This window comes from Pan troglodytes, chromosome 8 (assembly GCF_028858775.2).
Source record: "Pan troglodytes isolate AG18354 chromosome 8, NHGRI_mPanTro3-v2.0_pri, whole genome shotgun sequence".
Classification (NCBI taxonomy): domain Eukaryota; kingdom Metazoa; phylum Chordata; class Mammalia; order Primates; family Hominidae; genus Pan; species Pan troglodytes.
Genome location: NC_072406.2, coordinates 99,065,214 through 99,087,714, shown reverse-complemented (window position 1 = coordinate 99,087,714; position 22,501 = coordinate 99,065,214). Strand labels below are relative to the sequence as shown.

The following is a 22,501-nucleotide window of genomic DNA, read 5'->3' as shown; positions in this document are numbered from 1 at the left end:
CCGTTACCCTTGTATAACACAGTCTGAGTGTACCCAGGGATATGGGTAACAGCATGAAGACTGCTCTATTAAAGAATCAATATGGTCAAAGCTAACATCTATTAAGCCCTTACTATGTGCTAATTGTGCTAAACTATTCACATGTATATCATCTGATCCTTATAGTAATTCCTTCATGGATGAGAAAACGAGAGCAGAGCACCTTGTCCAAAGGTTCACATATATAGTATATAGATTTGAACAGTTTGTCAAGTTTAACAACTAACTTATAATGGTGAATTCAGCTTAGGACAGGCCTACACTAGGGGCCTGTTGAACACTGGTTATTACTGCTGGGCTCAGGACCCTAACCATAGCTCTTTCTTCAATTTTTTAAGTGATTAAAAAATGTATAGTATGTGTGGTTGATAAATACGCAAATAGCCTAAAACTGGAAGAAACAACGAAATTAGCATCCTTTAAATCCCAACAAATTAGAGCAAAGGATTAATGCTTATACGATAAAATTCATAAAGACAAGTATGTAACAACTGTATAAGAAAACCTCATTCCATTCCCATCTACTTATTTGTGTGAAGAAACCAACAGCACCAATGAAGAGTGGAGGAGATGTGGCTTAGCAGCAGCATGAGTGAGTAGCATAGGGACTTCAGCGGACAGAAGGCTCAATGGTTCAAGAATATGGCATGACTGCCAAACATCTAACACGAGACTATGTTTAGAAAAAGGGAACAGGGCTATTTATTCTCTACTTTTTTCCTTGGTCATATCACACTCAATTCTGCATATTACACTGAGGAAGTGGAGAGTGAATAACTCTAAAGCTGATCATATAAGGAGCAGTTGAGGTCATTATGAACAATTATTTTCACTGGGCAAAGACTAGTAGGATGAAGCACTTTTTTTACTTAGTAAAGGGCTGTCATCTTAAAGAGAGATTAGGTTTGTTCTCTATGGTCCAAAGAGTCAGAAAGGAAGATAGATTTGCAGTCATTTGCAAAAAGGGTGATTCCAAACATTAGCTGAGAGGCTGAAACATAACCTTTAAGGTTTCTATCCATCCTGAGAATTTCTTTTCTTTTTTTTTTTTTTGAGAGAGTCTGCTCTGTCGCCCAGGCTGGGGTGCAGTGGTGCGATCTCAGCTCACTGCAAGCTCCACCTCCCGGGTTCATGCCATTCTCCTGCCTCAGCTTCCTGAGTAGCTGGGACGACAGGCACCCGCCACCATGTCCAGCTAATTTTTTGTATTTTTAGTAGAGACGGGGTTTCACCATGTTAGCCGGATGGTCTTGATCTCCAGACCTCGTGATCCGCCCACCTCGGCTTCCCAAAGTGCTGGGATTACAGGCGTGAGCCACCGCGCCCGGCCTCCATCCTGAGAATTTCCAAATAATAGGAACAATTTTCTAACATAGCTGAGACTTAAATTATGCACAAACAATTCTATCTGGAGCTGGTTTTCAGAAACACTGGAAGGATCTCCTGGGACAAAATTACTATGCAGAATTTTGAAGAGATCAGGTTTATAACACAGAGCCATCAGGATGCTAATAAACTATTACCATCCTGATTCCTTTGCTGCTGCTTTTAAAGAGCTCCACTGACACCTCCTTACAAGGCCTTAACATTTTTTTTTCAACTTTAGCGGTTACCCTAGAGTTTGCAGTATATCTTTAACATTTCTAAGTTGTCTCAGAGTGATACAAAGGTTACTGCCACTATCTTAGAAGTCTTCTCAGTAAATTTTATAATCTACAAATAAGTGTGACAATATAATTTTTTTGCAGTCATGACAACCTAGGATGATTTAAAACTTTTTTAAGGTAAAATAACCTGGAACTTAAATTACCATAATCATATTACTTGAATAAAATTTTTATTTTTAAAGAAACGTTAGCTGCAATTATTGTGATAAGAAAGTTTAGAAACTTTTTCTCATTGAAAATTGTAATCAGTAGCCAAAGACGGTTGAAATTTAAAAAAAGAAAAAAGAATTTTTTTTTTTTTTTTGAGACAGGGTCTTGCTCTGTGGCCCAGGCTGCAGTACCGTGGAACGATCTCGGCTAACTGCAACCTTGGCCTCCCCGGCTCAAGCAATTCTTCTGCCTCAGCCTCCCAAGTAGAGAACAAAGAAAACTGTAATCAGGCTGGGCACAGTGGCTCACACCTGTAATCCCAGCACTTTGCGGGCCGATGCGGGCAAACTGCTTGAGCCCAGGAGTTTGAGACCAGCCTGGGCAACATGGTAAAACCTTGTCTCTACAAAAAATACAAAAATTAGCCAGGTATAGTAGCATGCACCTGAAGTCTCAGCTATTCAGAAGGCTGAGGCAGGAGGCTGGCCTGAGGTTGCAGTGAGCGGAGATCGCAGCACTGCACTCCAGCCTGGGCAACAGAGCCAGGTGCTGTCTATGGAAATAAAAAAGGAAATTGTAATCAAACAATTAGCTTTTCAGAAATGATTTAGTTATAAATTCTACATATGAATACAGGACAGAATCTAGACAGTAGGTATTCCTCCAATATATTTACTGATGTGAACATACAGCGATGTGTACACCAGGCATGTTTCTCCTGGGGGAAATCGATGCTTTCATATGGCCCCTCCCTTCTTTGTCTCATGGGTCCCAAATTATATCTTACTTTGCACTGAAAATCAGATCCTTCATATTTCATACACCCTGAAGCTAATGTGGTTTCTCCCTGGTCATCTTCTTCTATGATGGCAAAGCAATGTCCATTAGTTCTAAAACAGAAAAAAACAAAACAAAAGAAAACATAAATTCACATAGAAAGTACTAATGAAATTTGAGTCTGAATGTGAACAGGTACAGATGGCCTTTAATACTTTGTTTTGTGACTTAGAATTGCATTCACATGTGATTTATTGGCAACGCCAGAGGTTTTAAGACAAATGAAAGTTATGTCTGAGCTAAGATCTAAAAGGCCAGTGACAACCCTTTGTCAAGAAGAAAAGGATTTCAATTAAACAAGTCCTCCACATAGGAGTTATGTGACTTCTCTTTGCTAATCAGTCATGTGATCACAGAAAGCTGATTTATAAAATTTTATAAGTCATGTTTTGAAAACATACTTTAAAATAACTTTGTCTCTTTTTACCCATTTTTTCAGTACTTCCATATTGTATATGATAATAGATAAAAACAAACTTTTCTCTGACACATACAAATAGGCTTAATGACCAAAAAAAAAAAAAAAAAGGGGGACTAAAAGGCACCTTTTACTGAATATGATGGGAAAACAGGGAGAGGACTTTTTAATAAATTTTCAATAAATTTACATATATATATAATGAAATTCTTATTTTAGTGTTAGCATCCTGGAGTTTCCCCTTAATATATTCATATAGACTTCAACAGGTATGGGAGAAATTTCTAAAAGCTTTTTCTGTGCTCCTATTTATTGTTAATATCAGGAATTGTGCTGCTTCTACTTAGAAGAATTTTGCAGAATTCTTGGTTTTCTGTTAGGAGAAAATGTTAAGTGTGGGGCAGAATTCTGTTAAAATGGATGATTCAGTTTTACTCTGGGTTACTAAGCTACTAACAGACAGCCCATTACATCAGGCAGGTACTACAGACAAGAAGTTTAGCAAAACATTATTTGGTGACATAGCAGAGAGCGGCAGTTCCCTGCTGGCAAACTCTCAGGAAGGTAAAAATGGACAACTAGTCACAGTCAGCCACGCAGAGCCCACCACCACCAGGGGACAAGCAGCAAACCTAAGACACAATGACTGTCATGCAGGTTCAAGAGTTTACGTGTAAAGTTTCATGCTTTCTATCTGGTCCATTCAGGGAACATACAATTATTAAAAGTATAAAACATGACATTCATTATTGCCTCTATAACAAGGAGACAATTAATTGACTGATGAGGTTGAGTTGTTCAGGCAATTTTTTTTGGTCTTATTAAGTCAATATGTCAATGTTTCCAACAAATATGGACTAGAATTACATGATCATATATAAACACGTTGTGCAGCTAACACGAAATACACTAGAAAAATTAAAATCGTTTTATAAATCAGATTTGGATTGGTAAATTCACAGGTAAGAAAAAAGCATAAAATTAATTAACACAATATGATTTATATATATCTGCAAAATATTTCAACTAATTAAGAAGTAGGAGGCCAGGTGTGGCAGCTCACCCTAGTAATCCCAGCACTTTGGGAAGCTGAGGTGGAAGGACTGCTTGAGCCCAGGAGTTTGAGACCAGCCTGGGCAACATAGCAAGACCCTGTCTATAGTTAAAAAAAAATTTTTTTTTTAAATTAAAAAGAAGTAGGAGGTTGTCAGTGAGTTTTCTGATTTCTTTTTTGGTAACCTCTAAGTTTTCTAAAATGAGCGTCAATAAATTTAAGATTAAAAGATCATTAAAAACTCAGATGTTAAACAAATACTAGATCCCTTTGATCTTATTTTAAAAGCTGCATTATAACATAATTCTAATATAGTAACTCACCTATCAATCATTTAATGGAATAATGTTCTAATATACAAAACAAAAGGCTTTTTGGCTTTCTGGAAAGATACCATATATGAATGAAAAAAAACCGCAGACAAGTTTAATAATTCTTAAAATAGCACTAAATGCAACTCTATTCTCCTAACTCTTAACAAGGGCTGCATAAAATACTTACATGCATGTGTTATTAATAGCATCATCTGGGCAGTGCCCTGAGCAATAGCACTTTAAAAAAGGCAAGGTATCCTCTGGTGCTAAGGTTACTCCATTTTCTGACTTTTTCTGGTTGGAGTCTGATTTCATCCCAGTGCCATGAAGCATACTATCCAGATTCTGTCCTGCATTCAAATATGGAATTTGTAAGTAAATCATTTCTGAAAAGCTCATTGTTTCATGACAATTTTCAATGAGAAAAAGTTGTTAAGCTTTCTTATCACAATAATTGTAGCTAGCATGTTTCTTTAGAAATATAAATTTCATTCATACAACAAACAGACATACATTATTATGCACAGAATTACTGCACCAGGTATTGTGGGGTACATGAAGACAGCTATATCACAATCTTTGCACTAGTGAAAGACAAACAAGAGTGGCGCAAGGCAGAATACAGTCAAATCTTGTTTTTTATATTTTTAAAATAACTTTAAAAAATTTTAATTTAACCAGGGAAAAGCATGAACGCAGTCCCCCCCCACCACAATTATGCAGTTGGGTTTCCCACATTTGGGGAAATCGCAGGGGTCAGCACATCTGGAGTGCAATGAATAAGCCTCGCCCTGGGAAAACCACCTTCGTGACTGTGGTCTCTCCCCTGCCAGGTAAAAGTATATAGTCATCACTTGTAAGAAAGGTACAAAATGGGGAGAGACTTCACAGAAGTCTGTGAGAGTTTCCAATCATTAAATAGAGACAAGTTATGATTCTTCTTTTAACTCTTTGGTTCAAAACTTGTGACCAGCTTTCCTTTATTTGTGCCTCTATGTGGAAAAGGAGTTACTAAGCATCTTGCTTTGGCCTTTAATTGCTTAAGTAAGGAAATCATGAGAGCATGGGGACCAATCATGTTATCTGGAGATTTTCACCTCGAGGTCATTGGTTTGAATGCAGACGATGCTGGCAGAAACTGAAGGTTATAGAAGGGCAGCAGTTAGCTCACAGAAATGGAACTATGTTCTTACACTAGAGTCTAGCAGACTGCAGTGACAGATACTGTCATATTTGGTACTAAATCTTTCAGGCTGGAAGCAGAACGGAACTAAAAAAACTGTTCTAGTAATTACTTCCTCTCTCTGACTCAGCTAGGCCATTCTTTGTGGGTTACTCTCAAGGGAATGAAAGGTGGAACCAAACAGACAAGTGTATATGTATTTCATTATAAATGTTAAATAAGTGGTTCAAGACACAACACAGACTTGATTTTACATTTACCATACTGATGAGATAAACTACTGAAAAGACAAAAAATATCACATATGCACACACTGGTAACAGAAAAAGTGCTGCTAAATAGTGTTTTGATGATTACATGCCTTCAGTTTCAATAATTTTCACTTTTTTTTTTTTTTTCTGAGACATGGTCTCACGCTATTGCCCAGGCTGGAGTACAGTGATGTGATCAGAGCTCACTGCAGCCTCAACCTCCCAGGCTCAAGTGATCCTCCCACCTCAGCCTCTGGAGTAGCTGGGACCAAGGGCACATGCCACCATGCCCGGCTAATTTTTAAATTCTTTGTAGGGACAAGGTCTCCCTTTACTGCTCAGGTTGGTCTTGAACTCCTGGGCTCAAGCGATCCTCCCGCCTCAGCCTCCCGAAGTGCTGGGAATATAGGCGTGAGCCACCATGCCTGGCCAATAACCTTCACTTTCTTAAACTGAATATTTAATAAAAGAATTTGCTACTGAATGAGCATAGAAAACATTTTTATTTGAGATAGAGTCTCACTCTGTCACCCAAGCTGGAGTGCACTGGTGCAATCTCGGCTCACTGCAACCTCCGGCTCCCAGGTTCAAGCGATTCTCCTGCCTCAGCCTCCCGAGTAGCTGGGATTACAGGCACCCCACACAACGCCTAGCTAATTTTTTTGTATTTTGTTGGTAGAGACAGGGTTTCACCATGTTGGCCAGGCTGGTCTCAAACTCCTGACCTCAAGTGATCCACTTGCCTCAGTCTCCCAAAGTGCTGGGATTACAGGCATGAGCCACCGTGCCCGGCCAGGAGAGAAAACACTTAAAAAAAAAAAAAAAAGCTGGAAGTTTGTGTACATACATATATTACTCATCCCCGCGCCCCCCACACCACTCTCCTTTCAGAAATAAATTCCGTAATATAATGTCAAGGCTTCCGTTGGATCTGATTGCTACAAAGCGGAAAGACCTCCTTTATGTTAGAAACATCAACTGTAAGAGATGGGGTGGGGGAAGCAGGAGGTACAGGAAGGGAAGAAATCCACTGAGCAGGAAATGAGGAGACTGGGATTCTGTTATGCCATGGGCCTACCCCGCTTTACCTAGCTGGATGGTCTTGGGCAAGCCATGTCACCTTTCCAGGCTTCATTTACTCTATAAGGCTATAGGACTAGAGGACAGGTGAGGGAACCTGACCAGCTTTAAAATCCTATTACATTAACAGAAGACACATATCAATTCAGCTCTGGAAAACAAACAGTATATAATATATCACAGCAATTGATTTTTCAAAAATCTAGTGACACAGAAAAAGCAGTTTAGTGTGGCAGAAATATCATTTGAGATAACAGCAAGAAGTGAAGGGTTCAAGTCGCAGTTACGTGCACAGCTAAGTTACTCTCTGAACCTCAGCTATCTATAGAAAATGGGGATAATAATTCCTGCCTAATTCAAATCAAGAGGTTATAGGTAGATCAAATGAATATTTACTAAAGTGCTTAATACATGTAAAATAGTATACAAATGAAGATGTTACTAATAACAAAGATCGTAACACTAAAAGATCACTGATACATGAAAAACTCAAAGTTATATGAAACTTCCTAGAATACTATTTGAATTCATGAGACAAAAAACTCAATTACAGTAGTTGTATCTGGAGCTTATATTATTGCCAAATATTCAACAGAATACTTAGTAGGGGTCTATTATGTGCAGGCAAGGTATTAAATGCTAGAAACGCAAAGATGTGGCATCAAAACCACATATGTGGCCTTGAGAAACTTGGTGGAAAGCAGAGGGGGAATAAGCACAAAAGCAAATAAATACAATGTGAAAAGTGACAAAATACAAAGGCCAGGCGTGGTGGCTCACGCCTGTAATCCCAGCACTTTGGGAGGCCAAAGTGGGCAGATCACCTGAGGTCAGGAGTTCAAGACCAGCCTGGTCAACATGGTGAAATCCCGTCTCTACTAAAAATATTAAAAAATTAGCTGGGCGTGGTGGCAGGCGCCTGTAATCCCAGTATTCGGGTGGCTGAGGCAGGACAATCACTTGACCTGGGAGGTGGAGGTTGCAGTGAACAAAGATCAAGCCATTGCACTTCAGCCTGGACGACAAGAGCGAAAATCCATCTCAAAAAAAAAAAAAAAAAAAAGTGACAAAATACGGAGGTGTTTACATGTAAACAAAGGAAAAGGCTCATCCTAGGTGTCAAACTCAAACTGATCTTAGATGTCAAAAGTAATGAAATCTAAGCTACATCTTAAAAACTTGCAAGATTTCACCAAGCGGATATTGAATACAAAGAAAAGTAACAGGAAAGAGCCTCTCTGTGCTCTCCCTAGGGGACAGCGCCCACTCTGTTGATGGTTCCTGGATGTACCCCCTCTAGCCATGACCTGCTTAGACACCTCCTGACTGACTTGTCCTAAATGAACTCTTGATTTGCCTCAAACCTGGTCTTACCAAAGTCTTCTGGCTCAACCTCCAAAATGTATGTCAATTGTTTTCATTTTTCTCCAACTCCGCTGTTGTCACCAAGGCCCATCACATCATGCCTCTACTAAGGTAAGAAGTCTCCAACTGTTCGCTCTGCTTCTGACTTGGTCCCTGCAATCCATTTTCCACAGAGCAGCCAGAGACATTTTATAAACACAAATCTGTCACTCCTATATAAAACCAACCAATGGCTCCACAATGCACTCAGAATAAAATCCAACCTCCACTGTGTGCTCCCAGGGCCCAACAGGACCTGGGTCCTGCAGGCCTCACCATCATCACTTCACTTGGCACATGGCCTTCTGTCAGTTCTGAACATGTCAATCTCTCGCCACCCACAAGTCCCGTGTATTTACAAAGAATAAACTACGAGCCCTGGGGTGGACTGGGGGAATAGGTTATACTTCAAAACAAACACCCACAAAATATTTAATAGCTTACATGTTTAAGTATAACATCTCAGGAAAAGATGAAAACATATACATACAAAGAGACAAACAGTTACAAGAGACACATGACTATACACAGGCATATTTACAGGTCCTTGTCATCAACGGCAATTTTTGGCATCAATGATTTTACTAGATTTTTATTCCTGGCTAAGTAATTTTTCATATTTTCCCAATAATTTATTGGCTTCCTTTTTCTACAGCAAATAAATGCCTTCTGCCGCAACCTTAAGATAGAATGTCTACAACAGAACTCTGATGGCAAACGGTTGGTAAGACCAATGGGCTACTGATGCACTATACATATGAGATAATCAGCAGTGGTAGCCTAATGAATTCTACAACAACAGTCTGCATCATTAATTAAACAGAAACCAGGAAGACATCAGCAGAAGGAAAGTCAAGTACAAGGAAGCAAGAACTAGGGAAAAGGTGGCATGTCTACAACTGTGCTGTCCCATATGGTAGCCACTAGCGACATGTGACTTAAAATGTAGATGAATTAAAATGAAGTAAAATTAAAAATCAGTTTCTCACCCACACTAGTCACAACTCAAGTGCTCAAAAGCCACATTTGGCTAGTAGCTATCACACAAGACAGCAGAGATATAGAAAACAGGTATTGGTTTTGTGGGCCCCAAGGTCTCTGTCACAACTATTCAATTCTGCCGACACAATGCAAAATCAGTCAGACAACATGTAAAAAAATGAACATGGGTGTGTTCCAATAAAATTACTTATGGATAATAAAATTTGAGTTCCATATAATTTTCATGTGTCATTAAATATTCTCTTGATTTTTCTTCAATCACTTAAAAATGCAAACACCATTCTTCACTCATGAGCAGCACAAAATGCAGCAATGCGCTGGATTTAGTTTGTGGGCTATAGTTTGCAAATTACTGATATAGAAATTTCCATCACCAAACAAAGTTCTGTCATACTATGTTGGTCTGGGAGGAAAATCAAAGGGAGAAGAAAAGAAAAGATTTTGTGGCAGGGCCAGAAAGCATAGAAATGGGCTTTTCACATCTGATAGGATATGTGAATGATTAGGCTTATTTTATGACACTTTTGGAAGGCCAATAAAAAATTATAGTTAGATGTATTTCAGTTGAACATAAAAACTGCATAAATCAGTTAACATTAACCAAACTTGGTTCTGAACCCATTATCAAAAATGGGTTGATACATTCCGACACATGCTGACACATGTCCGACACATACTGACATGCAGTGTCATCCATAATGTCACTGAATGGCAAAAAAAAGCTTCTAGAAACATGAATATAGTTATTGCATTAAAAATCATATGCTTGGCCAGGCGCGGTGGCTCACGCCTGTAGTCCCAGCACCTTGGGAGGCCGAGGCGGGTGGACTGCCTTAGGTCAGGAGTTTGAGACCAGTCTGGCCAACATGGTGAAACTCTTGTCTCTACTAAAAATACAACAAATTAGCTGGGCATGGTGCTGTGAGCCTGTAATCCAGCTACTCAGGAGGCTGAGACAGAGGAATCACTTGAACCAGGGAGGTGGAGGTTGCAGTGAGATAAGATCACGCCAATGCACTCCAGCCTGGTCAACAGAGTGAGACTCCATCTCAAAAAAAAAAAAAAAATCATGTGTTTGCCAGGCATGGTGGCTCATGCCTGTAATCCTAGCACTTACGGAGGTCCAGGAAGGTGGGATGCTTGAGCTCAGGAGTTCAAGACCAGCCTGGGAAACATGCTGAGACCTGGTCTCTACAAAAAATTTAAAAAATTAGCTGCGTGTGGTGGAGCACACCTGTAGTTCCAGGTACTTGGGTGGCTGAGGCGGGAGGATCCCTTAAGAACCCAGCAGGCTGGCAGGGAATGGTGGTTCAGGCCTGTAACCCCAGCACCTTGGGAGGCCGAGGTGGGTGGATCACCTGAGCTCAGGAGTTCAAACCAACCTGGCCAACATGGCGAAACACTACTAAAAATACAAAAATTAGCCGAGTGTGGTGGTGTCTACCTGTTATCCCAGCTACTCGGCAGGCTGAGGCAGGAGAATCGCTTGAACCCAGGAGATGGAGGTTGCAGTGAGCTGAGATTGTGCCACTGCACTCCAGCCTGGGCCACAGAGCAAGACTCGTCTCAAACAGAAAAAAAAAAAAAAAAAGTCACACGCTCAAACAAAGTTTACACTGTTGAACTCCTTTTATTGCATTATGATCACAGTATGTGGCCTTTGAGGAATTTTGCTTTTTGTGTTTTTTTGTTTTGAGATGGAGTCTCACTCTGTTGCCCAGGCTGGAGTACAATGGCACGATCTCCACTCGCTGCAACCTCTGCCTCCTGGGTTGAAGCAGTTATCCTGCCTCAGCCTCCCAAGTAGCTGGGATACAGGCGCCTGCCACCACGCCCGGCTAATTTTTGTATTTTTAGTAGAGACGGTGTTTCACCATGTTGGCCAGGCTGGTCTTTTTTTTTTTTTTTTTTTTTTGAGACGGAGTCTCGCTCTGTCGCCCAGGCTAGAGTGCAGTGGCGTGATCTCAGCTCACTACAAGCTCCGCCTCCCGGGTTCACACCATTCTCCTGCCTCAGCCTCCTGAGTAGCTGGGACTACAGGCGCCCACAACCACGCCCGGCTAATTTTTTGTATTTGTAGTAGAGACGGGGTTTCACTGTGTTAGCCAGGATGGTCTCTATCTCCTGACCTCATGATCCGCCCACCTCGGCCTCCCAAAGTGCTGGCAGGCTGGTCTTGAACTCCTGACCTCAAGTGATCTGCCTGCCTCAGCCTCCCAAAGTGCTGTGATTACAGGCATGAGCTAACGTGCCCAGCCAAGGTGTCTTATACTTAACTGAAATATTATTTCAAAATTACCCACGATAATCCAAGGGTGACGTGGGTGAGGGAGAAGTGCATGGGGGTAGAGAGGAAACAGCCTTGGTCATCAGTTGATACTGTCAAAACTGAGTGACAAGTTCATGGAGTTTCATTATATTATTCTCTCTACTTAGACATATGCTTGAAATAAGTCTTTTTCCTATAAGTAGTTTTTGATGGTTTTTTTGTTTGTTTTTTGAGATGGCGTTTTCGCTCTTGTTGCCCAGGCTGGAGTACAGTGGCATGACAGCTCACGGCAACCTCCGCCTCCCAGGTTCAAGCGATTCTCCTGGCTCAGCCTCCCGAGTAGCTGGGATTACAGGCATGTGCCACCACACCTGGCTAATTTTTTGTATTTTTAGTAGAGACGGGGTTTCTCCATGTTGGCCAGGCTGGTCTTGAACTCCCGACCTCAGGTGATCCGCCCGTCTCAGCCTCCCAATGTGCTGGGATTATAGACATGACATGAGCCACCGTGTTGGGTCTTTTTTTTTTTTTTTTCCTAAAAGTAGTTTTTAAAATACTCAAATAAAACAATAATATATTCTCATAGCATCCAAAAAAAAAAATTGAGCCCCACGAGTAAACCAAAAAGTCCTCTTTGGGCCCATCTAATCCCCTTCCCACTCCTTAAACATAACCACCATTATCCGTTTGGTGTATATGCTTCTTGTCCTTTTTCTATTCATTTACATATATATGTTTGAAATGAAGTATTCTTCCAGAAAACTTTTTATTTTTTTGAGACAGGATCTCACTCTGTTGCCCAGGCTGGAGTTCAGTGGCCCAATCTCGGCTCACTGCAACCTCCACCTCCCTGGTTCAAGCGATCCTCCCACCTCAGCCTCCCGAGTAGCTGTGACTACAGGCACATGCCACCATGCCTGGCTAATTTTCGTATTTTTAGTAGAGACAGGGTTTCACCATGTTGGCCAGGCTGGTCTCGAACTCCTGAGCCACTGCACCTGGCCAGAAACCTTTTATAAAAGTAGAGAAAACTGTACAATGAACCCACACATACCCATACAGCCCAGCTTTTATCATGATGAATTCATGGCCCTTCTTGTTTCACTCCCTCCCCCTTTCATATAATTATGAAGCTAATACCAGATATGTCCATTTATCTGTAAATATTTCAATGTGTATCTCTAAAAGAACTTAAAAAAAAAACACAGTTATCACACCTAAAAAAATTAATAGTAATTCCTTATCCTTACCAATATCATCAAATATCAAGGCAATGTTCAAATTTCCAATTATATTATAAATGTTATAAATTGCTTTCTAATTTCCAATTGTATCATAAATATTACAAATTACTTTAGTAGTTTCCTTGAATCAGGATCCAAATAAGCTGGTTGTCTCCAAGTCTCTTAATCTACCAGTTTCTTCTGCCTCTTCCTGTCCTTGAGATTTACTTGAAGACATTGGGTAACTTGTCCGGTATTTACTAGTATAGTATTTACCACAGTCTGGAATTTCTGATCACATCCTCCTGGCATCATTTAACATGTCCTCTTGTTCTCTATGGATTTTGTAAATGGTAATTAGCTCGAGAGCTGTGCTGTCCAATAAGGTAGCCACAAGTCACATGTGTCTATTGAGCGCTGAAATGCAGCTGCTCTGTATGTTGTGGGCAGGAGGGAACCAAATGCCTGCTTATCTCTGTTTTTAAGGTCTAGATTCACTAATTCAATCGGCATAGTATAAAATAATGTATCTAATCCTATCATTTCTCTTTTTTATGACTTGGAATACATCTATGAGATGCTTTCCCTCACCTACTAATTGGATACAGGTGGCACAGTTCATGTTAGAAAGGCAAGATTAATGTTTGATTTCTCCCTCTATTTACCAGTTTTCGAAATTAATGACTTCATTAGCATCTTTTAACAGTAACCAACTAGTTTTGTTTTCTTTTTTTGAGACAGAGTCTTGCTCTGCTGCCCAGACTAGAGTGCAGTGGCGTCATCATTGGTTCACTGCAGCCTCAAGCTCCCGGGCTCAAGTGATTCTCCCGCCCACCTCAGCCAGGAATACAGGCACACATCACCACACTCAGCTAATTAAAAATTTTTTTTTGTAGAGACCAGCTCTATGTTGCCCAGGCTGGTCTCAAACTATTTTTTTTTTAAAGGGACTCTCAGTTTAGCCGTGGATGTTCTCAAACTCTTGAGGCTCAAGTGATCCTCCTGCCTTGGCCTCCCAAGTGTTGGCATGTACAGGTGTAAGTCACAGCCCTCAGCCCTAACTAGTTTTTTTCTTAAGTGTTATTACAAACATGTGGATTTAAACATATTTGATTTGTTTGAATCCACTACTATTAGTATTCAATTCAAACTGGTCACTGAATCCTTTGAACTTTTCCTTGCTTTCTGGCCAAGATACCAAGATCACCTTGCTCTTTCCCTGCCAAACTTGAACTCAGTGATTTCTCCAAGGAGTTCTAGATCCTTAGTGAAAAAAGATAATCAGATACTACAACTGGGTTGTTACAGGTGCTTGTTGCTATTGGGTTGGTCAGTGTAAAAATACATGGCTAAGAAAGCAGCTTTGCAACTTGCTTTTTTCACTTTAACTGTATTCATCCATTAAACCAAAATGTACTGAGTAACTACACGGTGGTAGCCACTGTTTTAAGCCCTGGGTGACTAGAAGAGTAAACAAAACACAGTCCCATATCTATTAAAGCTTACAGTCTTCGACGGAGAAAGACAATAAAGATGAATAAATACTGACATTTGGTACTATTTTAATATTTATTCATAGGTAAGTGCTACAATACCAAATAAAGCAGGTCATTTTCTAGCATGGGAAAGGAGCAGAGTGCCTCAGAGTGGAGGTCACTAAACCAAAGGCCAGGAGAACAGGCAAAGCAGAGGCCAGTGGCTAGGTCAGAAATTCTCAGAACACACATCAAGACAAGATATTTAACTGTGTTTAATGGAGTGAAACCAAAGAGATCAGAGCAAACAGAATGTAGGACCACTACAACTTTACAGGAACTGTACTGCCAAAGATATCCCAGGCTGACTCAGTCAGGCTGTGAGTTTTCAATCCATAGGACAATTTCCAGTAATCAGACCTCCATACTAACAGAAAGCAGGCCGCTAAAGCTGTTCAGTCTCCACAAAGATCATCCTCCACTAATTCCAGCTCAGATGTGACCATGAAGACAGAAACACTAGCCAAGGAACACCAGAGACAAGGCAAATCCTCCCAGAAAATAAAACTGGAGGCTGACAAACAGGTTAAGCATCATTAATCTACATGCTATGGAGCAGTGAATACTGAGGTTGTTTCCAATTTTTCTTCCTCTGAATGGAAGTTTTATATAGTACTTATCCCACTTCATCTTTATCACTGGATACTGGGTATACTGTGCACTGATAATTGCTTTTAGCCACACACTGCTGGACCATGAAGAGGCACCTGGACCCGAAGGAGAGGGCTTCCCACCAGCCAGAAGTCCTGGATTAGTAGCTGCGTGTACTAAATGGATGCAACTCTGGGGTATAGAACCCCTTGAAAAGGAACTGAAAATTTCATAGCAACATGAGCATTTTAGCATATGTATGACGTCAGGTCGACAAATGTGGTACCCAGCAACAGATACTCTTATTCTTCTCCTCCTTCCCTTGCTGGCAACAGGCATGTGCACATGTACACACACATTAAGGGTCCGCCCCTCCTCCACGTGATTCAGGGAAGCGCAGCCCTCTACTCTCAGCAGAGATAATCGTTGGTCTAATCCAACAATTTTAGTTCCATTCCCCTTGCCAGTGATTTAACACAAGAGCATATAATGAATTTTGGCCACTAAGATTAGAAGGAAGTCTGTTGGGGAGAGGAAGTGAGTGAATGGGGAAAGATTTATCAATTAAAAAGAGACACAAACAGATTTCCCTCTTCTTTAACTGAGCATTGTCAACTCAAGCTTACCTCATCTGCATGTGATGTCTAGTCTCTCAGCAGCCACACTGTGACACTGTGGCTAACCTGACATTTAGAGATGGCACAGTTGAAAAGACAAAGAACTTGGGTCTTGATGAGCCACATAACCAACTACAGTCCCCTTATATACAGACTTCCTGTGTGTTACTACATTCTCTTTATTGTTCAAACTTTTTTTAAAAAAATAAAAATCACCTAGCCCAAAATGTCATGTTTAAGCTCTTTTAATTTTTTTTTAATTATTTGTAGAGGAAAACATTCTAATTGATGGAAAAAATTAAATCTCTCCCAGATCCTTTTAATTGTCCAATTGATACCTATTTTCCCCCTTTTCCCAGCTAACCAAACTCTGATTTTGTTTGGGGGAACAACACACCCAGCCCTAGGCAATGGATATAGATTAAGACAATTGTGACAATCCTGTTTCTCTGTTTTCCAGTAGCTCTTGCTATTAGGAATGATTAAGACTTAAGACAAAATCTGTGACACTTTTGCTTTCCTGGTATCAGGTCTAGTTGAGGCCAGTGCTGACCCTTTCCCCGTTTTACCTGCCTCAAATGCAGATAATAGTAACCACTTGGGAACCACAAGGGAAATGTCAAGAAAATTACAGACATGTCAGCCTTGACACTACTCAATAACTGAATGTACAGCAAACATCTACCACCTATGTTAAAAATAAATCTCTATTGAAGTCATTATTAGTTACTTAAAACTAAAATCCATTTCTGAAATTTGTGACAAAATCCAAAAAAGGGACTACATATCTATCCAACATTAATATATCCTGTTGTAAAATTTGTCACCAAGTCTTAAAAAACAAGAACTAAGTATCTATCAGCTGTTAATATCAGATGACTCATTTTTCTGTTCAAACCTAAGTAACTTTATCTCAATGTAAAGCACTTAAATCTATACCCTAACAGTTGATGGTCAAAACATTCTTGTTTATATCTAGGATAAGCATTATTATTTCTATTTTACATCAAGGAAACCAAGGTACAGATAAGTTTATTTTCCTGAGACATAATTCAAAACAAGATAAAGCTAGAGCTAAAGTCAGAAGTTATTTCCATTAATACCATTCTACAATCCTTCCTAATGATCTCTCAGAAATAACTTTTCTACATTGGTTTTAGCTTTAAGAGCAAACATTTGTATGTTATTTGAAGCAACTATCAAAATAATTTTTTGAAAGGAAATGTAACAAATTTCACTCTTTATCAGAGAAATGTAATTCTTAATAAGATCTTTTGCTTTTACATAGTAACTAATTACCAACTTATTCCATCTAATAAAAGTTTATTATAGAACAATGTGAACTGGGGCGAGGACTGAGAATTTTGTATCATATTGCCTACGTGTGATCTAAACAGATTTTTAAAAAATTTATGCCAAAATGGAGATTACCTGGAAGTGAGGTAGCAAATATAATATTACTATGAATTTAACTCATCTTCAAAACTATAGCAGCTTTGGTTGATGCTGATCAACAAGGCATGTAACAGATATTGAAGTAAAGGTATTGTACTAAATAATTTGGTGTTTCACAAGTAAAAGTGGCTTTTGCTGAAGGCTCTGTATTCTTAGCATGGTAATACTAAGGATATTGTTGTAATACTAAGGATATTGTTATAATACTAAGGCAAAATAAAAAGAAGCTACAGATTTCATTCTATGTTTGTGCTTTAAGATGAAAATATCAGCCGGGCACAGTGGCTCACGCCTGTAATGCCAGCACTTTGGGAGGCCGAAGTGGGTGGATCACGAGGTCAGGAGATTGAGACCATCCTGGCTAACACGGTGAAACCCCGTCTCTACTAAAAATACAAAAAATTAGCTGGGCGTGATGGTGGGCGCCTGTAGTCCCAGCTACTCGGGAGGCTGAGGCAAGAGAATGGCGTGAACCCGGGAGGCGGAGCTTGCAGTGAGCCGAGATGGCGCCACTGTACTCCAGCCTCGGTGACAGAGCGAGACTCTGTCTCAAAAAAAAAAAAAAGATGAAAATATCAAAAGCTTTATGGTGTTAATCATGTTTCTTCTTAACAGCAGATATTAATCCAGATCACTGTGATCAAAACATTAGGAAAAAGCAACCTGTGAAGTAAAAAACTTGAGAACGAAGACATCCAGTAAGTTTTATCTAAAATCCTCTTGCAAAACAGTACTGTCTTTTCAGCTTAAAATATTATCCCACTTAAACCATACAGGAAAAAGCTTATGTGCAAATACAGGCCATCTGGTCCTAAGAGTCATCACAATAACTTCCTGTTTGGGAGTTCTAAGCTGTGAACACATAGTAGCAAAATTACTTTATTGGTCATAAACAAACTGTCAGTGCTCTATGAAGAAATTTTAGTATTCAGCACAGACAAGTGCCAGTTATCTTTTTAAAGTCTTTTAACAACAATAAAATGAAATTTTTTGGTTGGGGCAGGGACAGAGTCTTGCTCTGTTGCCCAGGCTAGAGTGCATTGGTACGATCTCAGCTCACTGCAGCTTCCACCTCCCGGGGTTCAAGTGATTCTCCTGCCTCAGCCTCCCGAGTAGCTGGGATTACAGGCCCCCGTCATCACACCTGGCTAATTTTTGTATTTTTTTGGTAAAGATGAGGTTTTGCCATGTTGCCCAGGCTGGTCTTGAACTCCTGACCTCATGATCCGCCCACCTCGGCCTCCCAAAGTGCTGGGATTACAGGTGTGAGCCACTGTGCCTGGCCAATAAAATGATTTTTCAATTATTATTTACACTTGCTCCTTATTGTATTTTAAAGGAGAGAGGAATTTTGAAGCTCAGCCTGGACTACCTATTACCCTGTCTTTCAGCTACTAACTGAGGTGGCTTTACATACTTTATCTCATTTAATCCTCACAAGACCTAATGCTGTCTATCATCACGCCTATGTTGTGAAGGAGAAGATAGACTCAGAGAGACTGAGATTTCAAAAATACTTGAAAATGTTTCCATCACAGCCAAGTTAAAAAATTATTTGGCACGTGTTTCATCTTTGCTTCTTTCCTAAAAGCTGCCCTAGTAGGCTGGGCCTAACTATTCAAACAGGGATGAGTTGAAAGAACAGAAGCAAGAAATAGTGCTTTTTATATACACACACACATTACTAAAATGAACACTGATTTACCTTGAACACGAGAAATGATGAACAAATAGGCTCCCAATAATCTGATGTAAATGTATAGCTGAGTCATTGTTCAATTGTAATGTTTCCTGTGTACTGTCACCTTTAATAATTGGTCTTGCTACTTCACCAATTTAAATGACTATCATTCAGTGAGATTTTCTTGTAAAAGATCGCAAGCACTTGACAATGACTTCAACTCCCACTGCTTTCTTACGACTCCTGAAAGACAAAAATATTTAAAAGGTAAGGAATACAACTGAATTTTGGAAATTTTTCAAAAACTAAAAGGGAAACAAATGCCCAAACACACCTTTAAACAATGAAATACATTTTAAAAGATTAAAGGTATCCTTGCTTTTTTTTTTTTTTTTAGGCACTATAATTTCAAACTTCAAATAATTTAGTTAATAGGCTGCAACCTCTCCTGACCTCAGATTAGCCATATGTACAACAAGGGAAGTATATTAAACAATCTCAATAGTCCTTTCTGGCTGTTCTAATTATTTTATTAATAACATGAAAATTCCCAACTATATTAAGACTTAAACAGGAAAAGTTAAATTTAAAACATAAGGGTAACCATCAACATTCTTGCAAATTCTAGTAGATATAATGAAAACACCCTAAGTCTTTCTAATAAATAATTTATTCTATAGATAGAAGAGGAAGCCGACCTAGAAAATTACACATATTAATTCATTTTATTTTATTTTATTTGAGACAGAGTTTTGCTCGTTGCCCAGGCTGGAGTGCAATGGCACCATCTCGACTCACTGCAACCTCCACCTCCCAGGTTCAAGTGATTCTCCTGCCTCAGCCTTCTGAGTAGCTGGGATTACAGGTGTGTACCACCACACTCGGCTAATTTTTGTGTTTTTAGTAGAGATGGGGTTTCACCATCTTGGCCGGGCTAGTCTCAAACTCCTGACCTCAGGTGATCCGCCAGCCTCAGCTTCCCAAAGTGCTAGGATTACAGATGTGAGTCACCATGCCAGGCGAAAATTACACATATTTAATTAAAGAGGGTGCTTCATCATTAAAGGAAAAAAAAGAAAAAGAGCCAGGTGCAGTGGCTCACACCTGTAATCCCAGCACTTTGGGAGGCCAAGGTGGGCAGATCACCTGAAGTGAAGTCAGGAGTTCAAGACCAGCCTGGCCAGCATGGTGAAACCCCATCTCTACTAAAAATACAAAAATTAGCCACGCATGGTGGCGGGTGCCTGTAATCCCAGCTACTCAGGAGGCTGAGGCAGGAGAATCACTTGAACCCAGGAGGCAGAGGTGCAGTGACTCACGCCTGTAATCCCAGCACTTTGAGAGGCTGAGGTAGGCAGATCATGAGGTCAGGAGATCGAGACCATCCAGGCTAACATAGTGAAACCCAGTCTCTACTAAAAATACAAAAAAATTTAGCCAGGTGTGGTGGCAGGCGCCTGTAGTCCCAACTACTCAGGAGGCTGAGGCAGGAGAATGGCTTGAACCCAGTAAGCGGAGCTTGCAGTAAGCTGAGCTTGCAGTAAGCTGAGACTGCGCCACTGCACTCCAGCCTGGGTGACAGAGTGAGACACAATCTCATAAAAAAAGAGGAGAGGAGGGGAGGGGAGGGAAAAAAGCAGTATCTTAAAGAAATTATTTCCTAAAATATTGCAAATTTGACTTTATTAAGATGAAACTGAACTTCTAATACGGATGACATGAAACAATCTCTCCAATTAAGGTTTGGTGATTATTAATATAGACAGTGAACTTTTAAAGGCCTCAAAGTAAAATTGTTAAATAAATAACGGGGGAAAAGGCTAATTAGTATCAAGATATATATCATTCTACTTTACCCCCATCCCATTGTTTCATGTGGTTTGATTTTATTGACTTTCAGCTTGAACTATTCCTGAATGACAAAGATCTTGCTTATTTATGACACAATGACCCTGGTGTGATTTCTACATTAATAACCTGAGCTTTCTATTTTATAATATCTAAGTAAGAATTTTCACTTTAATTAGCTTTCCAAAGTTATTTACAGTACTGAGGCAAAGAAGGTTTACAGTGAGGTATCATTTACACGTGTATGTTATATGTGGCTTAGTTCTAAAAATCCCTGCAATCTCTTATTTCTGTAATATAAAATTGTTTCCCATTACATAATGCTTAGAGAAAAAGATGTAAAGTCTAAAATAACTATAGAATAATGTTTGCCACATGATTTAACAGCATTTCTTTGAAAACTTCTTGAAATAATTCAACTGTCATTCTAAGGATATATGTTCCAGGTTTCCAATTCAAGAGAAGTTTCCAGTGTATTTCCAATCCTAATCTCTCTTCCTCATTTCAATTTTCCCACTAAATATTTCTACTAGAATCACACTCCACCTGTCTAAATCAAACCCACACCTTTCTTGCTTGCTCCTCCACTGGCTACCACTCTCCAGTGGATACCATGCCAGAAACCCTGGCTTTGGTCCTGCCTCCCTTGCTAGGTCTCCACCCCTCCCCAAATTTTCACTTATTAATTTACTCACTTATTCACCAACAACATCTTTTTTTTTTTTTTAATTTAATAGGGGTGGGGGCGGTGGGTCTCGCTATGTTGCCTGGGCTGGTCTCAAACTCCTGGCCTCAAGCAATCCTGTGGCCTTGGCCTCCTCCCAGAGTGCTGAGATTACAGGTGTGAACCACTGCAACTGGCCTGCATCTAGAGTACATATTACCGACCCAGTGTTAGGTACCAGAAATACAAATATGAGTATGGTTGTTCCTGCTGCAAGGAACTCACAGTCTTGGGCAGGAGACTGACCGCTATGCCTTGTTACATCTTTCATTGTCACTGTTTCCTCATTGGCTTATTTAAAGCTAATATGTGGCCTTGTCTCATTAGAGCCACAACCAAGGCACCCTGCAGAGCTGGCTGGCCGCAAGACTCTAAGTGCTTTCCCTTTCAGAGGAAAGGACTGTGTGTGAGTTCCTTCCGCAAAAACATCCATGACCCTGCTACCCTGGCATAAGTTCAAATTCTGGATCTGCCTTTAACTTAACCTCTCTGAATTAGTTTCCTCATCTTTAAAACTGGAATGAGGCCAACTGTGGTGGTGACCGCCTGTAATCTCAGCTGTAATCCTGGGCTCAAACAGGATCACTTGAGCCCAGAAATTCCAGGCTACAATGCACTGTGATCACAACAGTTAAGAGCCACTGCACTCCAGCCTTGGCAACACAGCAAGACCCCATCTTAACAAACAAACAAATCTGGAATGATATTTATTAACTGACAGTTATTTTGAGAACCAAATAACAGCAAACACATATTTAAAATAATTTTTAAAATAAAAAATTAAATAAATTTAAATATTTTTAAACTTAAGGAACTCATATAAAATAATAGCTAACACATATTAACCTCTATGTGCCAGTACTGTCATAAATGCTTTGCATATATTAAGTTATCAAACCATCAACCAACTTATTTAAAGGTTAAATTATTATTTTAATTTTACAGATGAAGAAACAGGCAAGTAGACTTTAAGGAACTTATCAAAGATCACACAACAGGTTAAGTGGCAGAGTCATAATTAAAATCAAGGAGGTCTGATTCCAGATTCTACATGTTAACCACTATCCTATACTTCCCTGCCTGATTTTATATGTATTATATAATGTAAATACACATTTTAAACTATTTAGGAGAGCCTGGTACATAGTAGGTGCTAAAT

General features: G+C 39.8%; 1 protein-coding gene and 1 non-coding gene across 16 annotated transcripts in view; both read right to left on the bottom strand.

Moving 5' to 3' along the window:
• Positions 1–22,501, bottom strand: part of BMPR1A (bone morphogenetic protein receptor type 1A) — a 169,189-nt gene that overhangs the window by 29,973 nt on the left and 116,715 nt on the right. For all 15 annotated transcript variants that reach the window (XM_063780812.1, XM_063780811.1, XM_063780799.1 and 12 more), the window contains 3 exons: positions 18,795–19,013; positions 4,667–4,829; positions 2,644–2,746 (listed from right to left, as the gene is read on the bottom strand). In XM_063780812.1, the coding sequence (XP_063636882.1) occupies positions 2,644–2,746; positions 4,667–4,829; positions 18,795–18,861 (333 nt within the window). In that variant the 5' untranslated portion in view covers positions 18,862–19,013. The remainder of the gene's footprint in view (positions 1–2,643; positions 2,747–4,666; positions 4,830–18,794; positions 19,014–22,501) is intronic.
• Positions 5,158–5,322, bottom strand: LOC112204708 (U1 spliceosomal RNA). Its single transcript, XR_002938373.3, has one exon. It is a non-coding gene; the product is annotated as a U1 spliceosomal RNA (small nuclear RNA).